Source organism: Muntiacus reevesi, chromosome 4 (genome assembly GCF_963930625.1).
Source record: "Muntiacus reevesi chromosome 4, mMunRee1.1, whole genome shotgun sequence".
NCBI lineage: Eukaryota > Metazoa > Chordata > Mammalia > Artiodactyla > Cervidae > Muntiacus > Muntiacus reevesi.
The window spans coordinates 21,322,067-21,336,725 of record NC_089252.1 but is presented as its reverse complement, the minus strand read 5'-3'; the positions used below and the strand labels follow the sequence as shown (position 1 = coordinate 21,336,725).

The 14,659-nt window shown below is 40.8% G+C and overlaps 1 protein-coding gene across 9 annotated transcripts in view; it reads left to right on the top strand.

The window, feature by feature from the left end:
* Positions 1–14,659, top strand: part of DTNA (dystrobrevin alpha) — a 301,171-nt gene that overhangs the window by 220,998 nt on the left and 65,514 nt on the right. For 7 of the 9 annotated variants that reach the window (XM_065932380.1, XM_065932383.1, XM_065932382.1 and 4 more), the window contains exons 9-11: positions 2,095–2,261; positions 4,773–4,897; positions 10,573–10,656. In XM_065932380.1, the coding sequence (XP_065788452.1) occupies positions 2,095–2,261; positions 4,773–4,897; positions 10,573–10,656 (376 nt within the window). Of the gene's footprint in view, positions 1–2,094; positions 2,262–4,772; positions 4,898–10,572; positions 10,657–11,999; positions 12,284–12,358; positions 12,449–14,659 lie in introns of those variants that run through there. The other 2 variants (XM_065932387.1, XM_065932386.1) reach the window with 2 other exon arrangements.

Genomic DNA, 14,659 nt, shown 5'->3' with positions numbered 1-14,659 from the left:
TACATATGTTAATCCCAAAGTCCTAAGGCAATTATTGAAATTAAGCTATCAAGTCTATAGTTATTAAGCCAACATCATTGTTTTAGGAGGTCTGTTTAGTAGTTCCGATTTTTAATAGAACTGACCTCTCTCCCTGATCAGTAAGGCCCTATCGGCACACTGCAAAATTAGGATGGTCCGTTCTAAAAACTTATTAAATATCACAATCTACCTCCCAGTTACAAGTAAGATGTGGCTTTAAAACTTACTATAACTGAAGAAGAACCTCGCTAAGGAATGTGACATTTTCTAGTATTTGTTTTAGGTATGAACTTCCACTGTTGGCGTACCTAGCATTGACTCTTTCTTCCTAAGCACTTGAACATGAATAGGTGGAGGAGATGGGGGAAAATACTGGATGGTAGCACCTTGCTAATCTTTAGTCATGTACTCCAAATTGTAAGCTCCCAATGGCTGTAGTTATGTAAAAGAAATGAGTAATGTAACTTTTGTCATGTACTTTTATTTTATAAAAGCAAGTAGTTCTATGATAAAAGTAATTACTATTGGCATATCCAAACTTCAATACGAAATACAGTTCAGAACAAGGTTTAAAGAAATTTAAACAGGGAACAACTCAATGCCTCCATCTGCTCTTTAGATATTCTTTTTTTTTTTTTTTTTTTGAAACTCTTTAGATATTCTTATTTATTGTTTAATTTAACTCTGGGAACTCTCCAGCCTTAAATAGAAAATAATTTATCCCCTATCTCTTACTAGAATCTTCTACACGTTTCTTTAATATACAGTGGGGTTAAAGTTAGCTTAATTTTAAATTCCCATTTAGAACACTTGGTGTTTGCGCTTATTATCTCTCTTAGTTAAAGTTATAAATTTATTCTGTTTTGCTCATGGAAAAGATTTAAAGAAAGATCTCACTAGATTCTCTGTAATCACTACCAATCATTGGTTTTTTATGCTTCTTATTCATCTGCTAAAGCAGTCAAGATCCAGATTATGTAGGGTGAATTCATATTACTGTTTGCAGTCTGAGAACTAGTCATTCTCCAATTATAAAGTTGTAATTTCATGCCTCCTCTCAGTATTTCCTGTTGCAGGAAATGAGTTCTTTAGACCATGTCCCAGAAGAGTTGCCCCTAGATTCAGGTCTTTCCCAAGAGCCAGAAAAGGAGGATATAATACTGGTTCAGAAGACAGTGTGTTCAAAATTTGGTTATGTCTTTGTTTCTACAATTTACTTTTCATTTTTATTTATTTTTTTCATTGTTTTCCCTAGCTGGTTAGCCAGAGAGTAACTTCGCCAAAGGCAAGAATTGTTCTTGTTGTTGTTAGCATCTTTAACTCATAACATGCAATTACTTGGATCTGATCATTTGTTAGCTTCGAATTGCATACCTTGCCTGCTTTGTAACTCAAATTTCCTGCCAGAAAGTGTCTCTTGAATTATCTGAATTAGAACTGTATTCAGATAATTTGTCCATCTCTTTGGGCCCCTATCGATCTGCCCCTCAGAAAATTTTTTAAAAATCTGTTTATTAATTGAAGACAAGGTCACTCATTAAATAAGCCCATTAGCTACTCTATTTTTTAAAAAATAACTGAGTATTCTCATCTTCCAGTTTTTCTACTCTCCTCCCATTTCCTTTCTTTTTTCTTCCTCTTGTTTTCCATTTCTCTATTATTTGCTCTCTACCCAGAACCCATCTGTGTTCATCCATTGTGCTTCTGAGTGTTCGGTGAGCTGTGCTGGTCTCCTGGAGACAGAGAGCATCTGGGGGGAAAGGCAAGCCAGTCTGGGTAATTTACATTCTTGTAGGGTAAGGGATGGGAGTAAGAAGAGTAAACAGTGTTACAGAGATGTGCTGTTAGAAGAACCCCTCTCCTCCAGCCCACTTTATTTCTCCCACCCCCACACACATGCTGGAAAAGGGTCGTGAGAGTCTAGGAATAAACTTAGTACTTCCCTCAGACCAAACTATCATCGGAAATCATATTATCCAGCAGAAAAATGCAATTCTTCTTGGGCTGTATTTTTCGTTCTTCTGACGCATCCTCTTGTTTCCTTGTCTTTTTCTTCATTTACTTGCCCGCCAGTCTTCCACCCGGTCGAGTGTTCGTATTGCCACAGTGAGAGCATGTTGGGCTTTCGCTATCGATGCCAACAGTGTCACAATTACCAGCTCTGTCAAGACTGCTTCTGGAGGGGACATGCTGGTGGTTCCCATAGCAACCAGCACCAAATGAAAGAGTACACGTCCTGGGTAAGTTGGATGGGTGAGTGTCGTCCAGAACACAAGGGAACAGCCAGAGAACCAGGGGGCACGCTTACCTTCTACTCTGACACTCCTTCCTTCCCCGCCCACTGCTCCTCTTACGGGGTTACTTGTTGAGTCTGAACCCAGTATAGCTTCCTAAGACAACATATAAGAACACTCCAATGATACTACTTCTTGGAATGCAGATAATTCAGTATCGATTTAGGTGACAGTCTTCTGGAGCATTATCTCCTTTTCACAGTAAGTGAAGGTTCCTTCCAATTTGGGGCGGGGTTGTGGGCATTGCCTAAAAATTATTGTTAGTTCCTTTTTTCTTAGAGTCTGGAGTTCTTTAAGGGCGTGACTGGAATGTGAAGGAAAGACATGAGAGCATGTGGGTTTAATGATGCTGTATCAGTTTATTTTGGGGGGAAGGAGGGGAAGATTGTGGTTATATTAGAAAATCGTCTTTTCATGAATAGTGCACGTGACTAACTTGCTGGAGGGGGTATGTGATACTAACCTGTCCTTGTGATGAAAGTGTTCTGACACTTAGCATGATCATCTCCAGGTTCATCCATGTTGCAGCAAATGGCACTTTGTTCTTTTTTTATGGCTGAGTACTAAGAATGTACATTTTAAATCAGAATATTCTTTCGAGGAATCATTATTAGGAACTGATATTCAGTGCAAATATATTAATTGTTTAGCACATGTCGAAGTCTGAGTTCAAATAAGAATTCTTCACTAAGGCATTGGATACTGAGGATTTATTCCAGTTCAAATGCCACCTGTTACTATCGGCTACCTCACATGCTGAGAACTGATAGGCTAGCGCAGATCACGAAATACAATTTAGTATAGAAGATAGGAGAAAATTTTCTTATTGTCAGCGTATTACCAGTTTTCCAATGTTGTTGTTGTTTAGTCACTAAGTCGTGTCTAACTCTCTTGTGATCCCTTGGATGGTAGCCCACCAGGCTCCTCTGTCCAGGCAAGAATACTGGAGTGGGTTGCCATTTCCTCCTCCAGGGGATCTTCCCAGACCAGAGATGGAACCCGCATCTCCTGTACTGCAGGCAGATTCTCTACCACTGAGCCGCCTGTGACACCTAGTATGTTCTATCTCAAATCCTCGAGGGCTGGTGTTTGAAGACTAACCATTTTTTAATTGTTGTTTTGTGCAAACGGTGAAGTTAAATAAAGAGGCTTTTCCTTAGAAGTTCTGGACTCTGCAGTTATACGATTGGACAGTGTCTTTACAGAGTAGAACAGAACTCCTCACAAGGACAAAGGGGCTCCAGTGTTTATGGGGGGAAGAGCTGTTGCTACTGCTGATCCAAGTGTTCTAAGAATTCCATCTCCTAGCCAAAGTCAAAGAGGTATTTTGTGGGCAGTGCTCCCGTGACTTAGCTTTTAAATAATGAGGACGAGAGTCACTTTCTTATATTGCCACTTGCGCACTCTGAGTGTCAAAGAAAGTGACAAAATTATAAATCTCTTCTCACTGAAAGGAAAAATTGGCATAAAGATTTATTATATGTGGTGGACTATTTTTGATAATCTTGGCTGTGAAATATTAAACATTCCACTGGGCTAAATGAAAAAGAGATAGCATGTCCTCTGGAAAGAACATGAACTTTAAATTCTGGAGACTCAGGCTGAAGTTCTGCTCTTCCTTCTAATTGGATGTATCCAGCCACACCTGAAAATCTTGCTTCTGGGTTCCTGCAAAACCTCCCGCTCCTCTCCTGCCTTCCACTCCCATCCCTCTCAAACCATTTTCTCTTCTTAAGGAGAAGCAATCCTTCTAGAGTCAGGTCATCTCTGAGACTGAGGCTGTTCATTGTCTCCCTCCTCACCTGAGATAAAGACCACAGTAGGAAGGACTGTGTGGTATAAAGGACTTCAGTGGTCCGCCTTCTGCTTTCCCGCTCCAGAGCTAGGTCTCCTGGCCCTCCTCCATCTGGATACCTTCCAGGCCCCTGAATTTTGTCAGAAGGACTCCTGCTGTTCATTAAATCCCGACTCGGATGCTCTGACCCCAATGACTGCTTCCATTTCTCACGGCATTTCTGACAGTGTGCAGGCAGCGGCAGGCACCCTGGTGGCTAATTCCAAGCATTCTGGCCCCCGCAATGAGCCAACTCCTTGACTTGGAGTAAATTCTCAAAGAAGAGTCCCTGAATGAATAAATGAATATATATCATGGAAGGGCTTCCAGGCGGCACTAGTGGTAAAGATTACCCGCCTGCCAGGGCAAGAGATGTAAGAGACTCGGGTTTGATCCCTGGGTTGGGAAGATCCCCTGGAGGAGGGCATGGCAACCTACTCCAGTATTCCTGCCTAGAGAATCCCAAGGACAGAGGAGCCTGGTGGGCTAGAGTCCATGGGGTCGCAAAGAGTCAGACAGGACTAAAGCGGCTTAGCACACAGCATAGTATGAAAGCAAATCATCTGATAAAATGTTACTTAAGTGTTGATTGTTAACACTTGAACCTTTGTTCTTCCTTCCAGAAATCACCTGCTAAGAAGCTAACCAATGCACTAAGCAAGTCTCTGAGCTGTGCTTCCAGCCGTGAGCCCTTGCACCCCATGTTCCCTGACCAGCCTGAGAAACCACTCAACTTGGCCCATATCGTGTGAGTATCTGCCCTTCACACTGAGAGATAGCTCTTCATTGACACGTGTGCAGATCCATACAAAGACAATTTCCTATCAGTTGTCAGGCACCGAGTTTTAAATTTTATTTTCTTAAAGAAAGAATGAAAGTCAGGTGATTATATATATATATTCTTTTTTTTTTCATGGAGGGGTATACAATACTTCTGCCCGGAAGTACAAGAATGCAGCACCATATAATTCACCTCAAAGTGGAAAATATTCAAAAATTTTACAGTTACACAGATGCTAGTGGAGTTTACACAATTGGCCAATAGTAAAGCAGCTGTACCTTAACATCATGTGTGCTTTGAGTCCCTAATCCAGAAGACCACTGTCTCCTTTCTCTGCAGAGCCAGATATCTTAAAGATGCCAGGAAACATGGAAATTATTGCTGTCGTTATTTTTTTCTCCCAAGTTACATGGCTTTAGAAGAATCATGGCCTGTGCAGGGGAGGGTTGAAGAGGTGGGATTGATGGGGAAATTCAACAGACGATCCAAAAACGGACTTAAAAAAATTTCTCTAAAGTGTGTGTGAGTTTGAGTGGCAGAGAGAATAGGGTCAAGGAATGGTGCTACCACCCACATCTTCCCAAAAGCCCCTCCCCCTCGGACCCTCTCTCAGGCCTGGGTGGCTCAGAAAACAGGAGGTTCAGGCAGAAGAAAGTATTTCTTCTTTGGTGATATCTTGGGCTCAGAAGAAGAAAGAAGTTCATTAGCTACTTTGGGGCTACAGTTAGGAATTGTGTAGTGGGATTGTGTAGTCACAGGGGCCTCAGGAAGCCTCTAGAACAGGCAGTTCCTCTCCTGAACTGAATTTTACTTTGTGCAGTTCAGCACAACCTCTTGTACCATCGAGAGGTGGGCTGATGAGACCTCTGAATGTTGGGAATCCACCAAGACAAGGTCATTGCTTCAGGTGACTGAGAGCATGACCCCTTAGAGGCATTGTGGTGGACCGCAGAGCCTTAGGAAGGCAGTGACTCTTTCCCCGATGGACCTAAACAGACCCTAACAAACAACTGTGCTGAGCATGTCTGCGGAATTTGTGTAAGTCCCATGGGCTTTGTTTGGTTTACTTCTGTGTGCACGCTGAGGATTCGTTGTCCCCAGCAATCCGCACAGTCTGGAAGAATCCAAAAACTAATGTAAACTGATTCTGTAGAATGTGGTTGACTTATTTTGGGAAATTTTGCTCCTAAAAATAAGCCTTAAAGTAAACCAGGGGTAGAAAGATCTGGGTTGTTCCCAAAGGAACAACCACTTGCAGAAAGTGATCTCATGCAAGCTGTTCTAAAGTCTTGACTTACTTCCCCATAGCCAGGGACAGTCACTTAGCTCTCCATGAATGAACAAAAACTGAGAGTAGGTTTGGGCTGTCTGAGCTGGGCCCCAGAGTCACTTGCTACCAACCCTCTTTGGGGTTACCCTCCAAGAGAGCAGCATTCAATCCGAGCTGATAGGTGTGGGGTAGATAGTTAGAGGGTGGACAGGGTGGACAGCCTGGCTCCAAGAGCTTTGCAGCAGATGGAATTAGGGTGAGGCCTCCCACCTGGAGACAGAATTAAGAAATGAGGCCACATGTGTAAGTAAAGCCAGCCTCACGTCAGTCACACTGGGCTCTGTGCCCAGTCAGCGCTCAAGATTGAGGGTGTGTGTAGGTGTGTGGGTGTGAGATTTAGTTGACCAATGAATAAAAATGTTTTAACTTTCGTTTATATTGGCAATGTGATCTGATATGTTATTCATGGAACTGAGGGCATCAGCTACACAGTTTGGATTCCATGGAGAGTTTCAGGATTCCCCTAAAATTCTACATGAAATGTGCCTTCTTCTGCTAAAAGTCCCATTATATTTAACCAGATCATTAAAATAGTCCTTGAATCCAAACACAGATCTGTACTCATTGATAATGTTTCCATGATGAATGTCAATTTTAAAGGACAAAGTATGATGCCTTGTAATACAGTAATTAGTGTATCAGTCTCATAAAAGACAAATTGTATGAAATATTTAATTGTTGAAATAACACACAAGAAATTCCAGATGTACAATATCCAATTGATATTAGAACAGATTTGTTCGTATTATTTTAGCTTTAGACATTTTTATAATTATTATTCCCCAGATGTTATTTCCCTGAATAGATATTCATCTTCTTTTTTATATGGATGGGGATATCTAAGACTTCTAATCTGAAAACATACTGTTCATTTAGCTATTCTAAATCATCGTAGGCATGTAGAAGCCACTTACGTGGGGACATTTTGGTGTTTTGGCATTTGTTCTTGGCTATTGTATTGCTTGTAAATGTTATCATGATTAACTGTCTCTATTCTATTCAATTCTTTTGCTGCCAAAAGAGATACTTGGTAAGTAGTTCAATAATCTTCAGTGAGCTTATAAAGACTTATAAGTGGTTATGAGACACAAAACAGTGAGAGACAAGAGGCTAGTTTAAAACTAATTCTGCCTTTAAGCTGAGCACTTTCATTTTATGAAAAGAATGCCAATTATATAAAAATGTCCTTTGCAAGCATCTTGTCCAGAAAGAAAACTTTGCACTAGGCCTCTGTGACTTTTTCTGGAGCTATTTCTTTTTCAAAAGACTAAACATATTTAAAATTCTTAATTGTGACCTATTTGTTAGATAAAGTAACTTGCCATGTGATTGTAGAAGAAACATGTCCCTTTGGAAACTGCTGTTTGGTGCCAAGGTTAGCCCCTGTGTCCCAGGTTCAGCATACTCATGATGAACCTTACACATAAGGCCATTTACTTGTTGTTGTTGTTCAGTTATTAAGTCGTGTCCAACTCTTTGCGACCCCATGGACTGCAGCACACCAGGCTCCTCTGTCCTCCACTATCTCCCAGAGTTTACTCAAATTCTTGTCCATTGAGTCGGTGATGCCATCCAACCATCTCATCCTCTGTCAGCCCCTTCTCCTCCTGCCGTCAGTCTTTCCCAGCATCAGGGTCTTTTCCAATGAGTCAGCTCTTCCCACCAGGTAGCCAGAGTATTGAAGCTTCAGCTTCAGCATCTGTCCTTCCACTGAATATTCAGGGTTTATTTCCTTTAGAACTAACTGTCTGATCCCCTTGCTATCCAAGAGACTCTCAAGAGTCTTCTCCAGCACCACAATTTGAAAGCATCAGTTCTTCAACTCTAGGCCTTCTTTATGGTCCAACTCTCACATCCAGAAATGACTACTAGAAAAACCATAGCTTTGATGATATAGGCCGCTGTCGGCAAAGTGATGTTTCTGCTTTCTAATGCGCTGTCTAGGTTTGTCATACACAGAGCAAAGACTAAGGAACTGCAAATTCAGCCTTGTGGTGACCAGGTTCAATAGACTAAATGTACCAGGCTACTTAAAAAGCATTCCATATTCTCTTGTTTTCTCATTTCCTAGAGAGAGAACAAGATGGAGATATTTATAAAGAGGCAAAAGAAAATCAGAAACGTCAAGCTGATTTTTTTCCACTGTTTCCAAAGTTAAAATGAAAATATTTCATTCTGCTTAGTGTTTTAAAATCTGATATAACCTAACCTTTCAAAATTCACAGAGCACATTTGTTTGAAATTAACATCCTTCTTATAAAGTGAAATTGTACTGCTCAAAGCAGAATTAGCTTTAAACTAGTCTCAGGTATCAGACATATCCTAGATAAGTAGTATAAAGCACTAATTTTCAGAATTTTTGCTAATATGTTTGAGTAGATTAAATAGTATTCAACCCTGCTATTTTGACCTCACCAGACATAGAATGTGTCTTTAAAAAAAATTCAAGAACACAGTTTAGCACCAGGTACTGGAAACCTAAAGTTTCAATGAATTTTTGCATTTTGTGCTGACATTTTAAAACCTTCCATGTCTCATGTCCATTCTCATAAATACACTGGGACAAACATGTCTCCTTTTTTCCTAGAAATCTCTTCATTGTAGAATCCAAACTAATTCCTGTTTCCTAAGATAAAAATTAAACCTTCACAAATTTGACTCTTGATTGAGTCAACACAAATAGATTCTATAGGCTACTGTATTCATGTTTCATCTTTAAAAAAATTCTGTACTGTCAAACTCACATGTAGCATTATAGTGAAACCAAAATTTCCTGACTCAGAACACCATCCTGCCCTGTCATCCAGCTTCTGAACTCTGAATCCACTCTCATCATACCATGGAACACCTGATTCTAAAATGAGACTAAAAACTGCTTAGAGATGAGGCAGGGATCTTAGCTCTGTCATTTTACCTGAACTAAGACTTCACTGATAGGGAAAGAATAACAAGGTGAGGTACAAATTAAGATGGGATGACAGACATGATGCAGTTGATATTTAGGCTTGTGGACAATTCTGAGGAATATTGAACCCTATTTTCTTCCTCTAATAATATAGAAAAAAGTGTTTATGGGCTTCCTTGCACTATATGTCCAGATAACAGAAAGTCAGTAAATCCCTGTGATGCTTAGTTGTACTTTCCCTTAGAACAAAGGTCAAAGAAGGTGCAATGTGATTTTGCAGCTGGGACCTTACAGACAGGGTGTATCAGGAGAGGGTCATCGTCTTGTGGAACACAGGATGAAGTTTCTGTAGAATCCTCCTCTTTCCAAGAAGATTTGGAGTCTGATTATCCTCAAATTTTCTGGGCTTCTCTTTTCAGAAGGCAGTGCATTCTCAGTCACTACTCAGTCATGTGTGACTCTTTGAGGCCCTGTGGACTGCAGCCCACCAGGCTCCTCTGTCCATGGGATTTTCCAGGCAAAAAAACTGGAGTGGGTTGCCATTTCTTTCCAGGGGATCTTCTGACCCAGGGATTTGAACCTGCATCTCCTGCTTTGGTGAGAGCTTCCCTCATGGCTCAGATGGTAAAGAATCTGCCTGCAATGCAGGAGAACTGGGTTTGATCCCTGGGTTGGGAAGATTCCCCTGGAGAAGGGAATGGCAACCTACTTCAGTATTCTTGCCTGGAGAATTCCCTGGACAGAGGAGCCTGGGAGGGCTGTGTCCATGGGGTCGCACAGAGTCGGACATAACTGAGCGACTAGGCACACTCCTGAGTTGGCAGGCTTGTTCTTTATCACTGAACCACCTGGGAAACCCATTTAGAAGGCTGTCGCAAAATCCTCACTCCATCCAAGAGTATGACTCTACACCAAGGCTCAAAGCTCAAGAATAAACATTCCTGTGGCATCCACAGATCTTCCCCACTCGATGTTGAATAGACATTCTGTCTTCTCAAGGAAATTTAAGTTCCCAAATCTCTTCAAGAATTGAATTGGAAAATGTAAAATTTCATGTTGATCCTGGGTAAGGTAAGAACTGGGCTTCCCAGGTGGCTCAAGTAGTAAAGAACCTGCCTGCCAATCCAGGAGACATAAGAGACACAGGTTCAATCCCTGGATCAGGAAGATCCCCTGGAGGAGAACATGGCAACCCACTCCAGCATTCTTGCTGGAAAATCCTGTAGACAGAGGAGCCTGGCAGGCTACAGTCCATGCAGTCGCAAAGAGTCGGACATTACTGAAGCAACTTAGCATGCACACACACAAGAACTCTGATTTCCCAGCTTCTTTCCTTGAGGGATTGGATAGTTTTAACTTGTGACTTTTACTTGTTTTAACTTTTCATCCACATTGTGCTTTTTTTAGGCCACCCAGACCTGTAACCAGCATGAATGACACCCTGTTCTCCCACTCTGTCCCCTCCTCAGGAAGTCCTTTTATTACCAGGAGGTAAGTTCCAGTACTATTATAAAACAAACCTTCTCTTTGATAATGAGCCTTGTTTCTGTGGCAAGAAAAATATTCTCCTGTAAGCCAAGTGCAGAAGATTATTAGTAGAAACTTGTTTATAAATATCTGTCACAAGGCATCAGTTTAATTCATTTGGATGCTTTTGGAGAGGGCAGGGATGGCTTCGGGGATGAAAGTCACTCCTGGAAACTTGCATTTACAATCCATCCATAGTAAGAATGTGCGGTATGTTTAAGTTTTACTTCTAACACACATGCATTCTATATCATTGAAAAAGTCACTTTTATAGCACCCGGAATGGCCCATTTAACCTGGGGAATTGGCGTCTCAAGATGCAATAAGGAAGTATGATGGACATTCTGAAGCATCTCATAACATAAAACTCCAGATATACAAGAATCTTCTTAGTAAATTCTAGAGTTCCTGAGGCTAGAGGCTCAAATCCAAATTTGGACATATAGTTTCTACATAAGTAATTCATGATAAGAACAAGAACTTTAAAAAAAAGAAAGAGCGTGGATACAGATCTCATCTTTTAGCACAAAGGTCCACTGCCATGTAAGCAAACAGGTGAAGCAAATACTTCTTCCCAAACCAGCACAGTGAGTAGGCAGAGGTCAAGACGTACTTCAAGTCATTTGATCAAATAGGACAAATAAAACACCAGAGAATTACTTTAGAAATAAAGGGAGAAGGCTCACAGGAAAACAGAAACAAAGGTGAGGGAAATTGGAGTGGGTAAATGAATGAAAGATTTAATATGCCTTTCAGTCGGAAAAAATAAAACAGCCTCATGTGTTTCAAAAACAGTCATAATCAATCTTTTCCTCAAAGAGTTGCTAAGGCATCAGTTTCCCTGTAATATCCGGGGATGTTCTAGTGAAGATGTACAGATAGTGAGACTTAGAACACTGCTGATTTTTCCCTCGAGTCCCTGGAACTGTCATCAGGAACCTGAGATGAAGACGTTTCCCATAATTATAATTAGTGGGATAAACAGAATGTGGTCATTCATAGTGTTTCCTTCCTATAAATTCGGCAAGTCTGTAACAAATAGAAATGGGGAGGCAATTGAACAACAGAACATCTGCAGTGAAATCCTATGGTTGAAGCCCTCAGTACGTCCCGTTAGCATTCCTTGTCAGAACTGCCAGCAAATTCAACCATCTTTTCTAAAACAAAATTATGAACTGTAAAATCGAAACACAGGCCTGTGCCTCCATGTTAGGAAAGAGATTCTTGTATTAGGAAGCTCTGCATTCTATGAATGTCCAGCAGAGATAGACCCCATCCTTACTGAAGGTCATTTTATATCATTTCAGCTCGGACGGTGCTTATGGTGGATACGTCTAGATGGATAACATGGCTTCTTCCACTCTAAACTATTCCTATAATACTTTGAGCTGTTCTGCTTCCTCCAGGGTGCATGGTATCCCTTAACCCAAAATAGGATCATTTCCCTTTTTTCCCATTTTCAGTCCTTCTAGAATGTTCCCTCTGAACCACAAGCACATTGTTTACAATTTGCACTTCTTGCTATCCTCACCGAGGTTGGCCTCTGGTTTCTGTTTTAAGGGTGCTGTTCAATAAAGCTGTGTACACTGAACATCTTTCCTCTCTGAGTGGGCCTTGCTCTGTCCATGGGAGGTTTTAACGAGGTCTCGTTGTTTGCATCCCTCAGGTTACCTGAGGGGATAAGTGCATCCAGCCCTGTGGCTGAGGAGCATTCGCTCATAAAGCTGTATGTAAATCAGCTTGACCACGGCACACGGTCAGTATCCCAGCCCTGAATCACTAATCGTAGTAGTAGCTCCGTAGCTAGACTGCTGGTCCGACGTCATCACTAAAATCCCCTTGTAGTTTGGGGATTCGATGGAGAAACAGGTCTTCTGGGGGTTCATGAGATTCCATTGAGAATTTCTAACTTGAGCTGCACTGCTCAGCTCTTTTCTCTCTTTTCCACTTCTCCACTTCTTTTACTGATTTTATGTCTTCATACCGGTATATATGAGATGTGTATGTGTGAAGAATACCACACTGGATCTCCTTCTTTGGACGATTCTCTGCTTTGGTACAGTTTGTAAAACCCCAGATGGCGATTCCTTAGACTTGTGTTAAAGAGCCTCGTGGAATGATTCCAGCCCTAACTGGATGAGACCAGGACAACTTCACATGGCTAGACCGTATTGTAGTAAAAGACTTCAGGATTTATATCCTTCTGTCCCACTAGGCTTGGACCAGTTTTTCCCCAGGTAAGCAGTCTGATTCCTACTGAAGCAGCAATTTCAAAAAAAAAGAAAAAGCAATTTCAGACTCTGAGTGCTTAACTTCTATTATTTGATAGTGCTGGCGGTGATCCACTGTTTCTTTCTTAGCCGTGACCATACACTAAGGTTGATGGAAACCATCATGCCAACTGTGGACATCAGTTAAAGGCACTGATCTCCCAACAACTGGAACTGAACCAAAGAAATACGACCTAGAGTTCAGCCCTCACTCCTACCCCATTGTAACTGCCCATTTGAAAATCTGATTAAACCTAAACAAGCCAAGAGTGGTGCTGGTCAGTGTTAAGGCCACATTAAAAAAGTAAAGTTTGCCATGAGATATTTTATTTAGTCTGAGTTTTTGGTCTTTGGTATAATGACAGATCTTACAAAGATAAAGCAGAATGAGGATGAATTGAAATCACTACTCCAGAATCCTTGCCACAAACTCTTGGCATTCCTCACCTAGAGTCCTTTACAAGCGTACACTTTGATCTTCAAAAGGTGCGAGGGTCTGTCTTTGAAGTCTTTTGACACCCTAGTAACCTAACTCACACATATTTATGAGGGTGTAACTCTGGCTACCACCACTATCTGCCCCATCCCCTCTTCTGATATCGATTTCTAGCTACATACTTGATTAACTTTTCCCTTAACTTAAAAGAAAAGAGGGAATTCTCAAAGATACTCTCCCTTAACCTTTTGAAGTCTGTGTGTGTGTGTGTAAGAACTCAGTGCTGTTTAGCTGTTAAATACAGTGTGGATCAAATAATGCAATTCATGAATTAATTCACTTCATTTTCTTGGTCATAACTATATCCCTAAACCTAGATTATTTTCTTATAAATGCATGAATTTATAAGAAAGGGAAGCATATTACCACCACTAGGTAAAAAGCTCCAATATATGGTGTATGATATATGATAGGGCAGCCACATTAAACTTATGAAAGATGCTTGCCATTATGGCAAATATTATTGCAAGAGCTGACCACAAATTTGAGCCCAAAAGGCCCCTTTTTCTGCCTCACTGCCCACAGCATTGTGCCTCTGAGTATCTGCTCAGTCTCTTTTGGCATCATGCCCCCTTTGTAAAATCTTAATTATCTGCCCAAATCCTTCCCTCATTTATGTGAGAGAGCTAACCAGTCTTTTCTTGTGTAAAACGTTTCACTAATTATGGCTATTATGGCCATTTCTTCATTAACTACAATAAGGGCATTCTAAGAGTTTGAATATTTAGATTCTTTTATCTTCAATTTTAGAAACATCTCTTAAATATTTTTGCAAATACAGTCCCTAAACTCCTAACTGCTCACAAAAAGAATCACTTAGGCTATTATGTATACCATCTAGCCAGATCTGATCACTGTCCCAAATGTTAGAGCCTGGCTTATGATTCACAGTGTTGAATACAATCTAACATACTGTTTTCTGGTTTATCACCATGTTATTTGGTTAATTACTAATACTGTCTCAGGTCCAGGGGTCCATATGGGGAAGATATGCTGCCTACCCATGCATTTACCAAATCTTGATTCTTTTCAATGAAATAGCATTTGCGAGTTATTTTTGTTGGTTGACTGGTTGGTCAGTTGGTTGATTTGCTTGGATTTTCAACCACAGAAAGGCTAATTCTCTGTGTCCTTTTTCATTTTTTCAAATGAAACTTTGCCTTCCCAAAGAGTCTTTATACCTAACAATCCAGATTTTTAA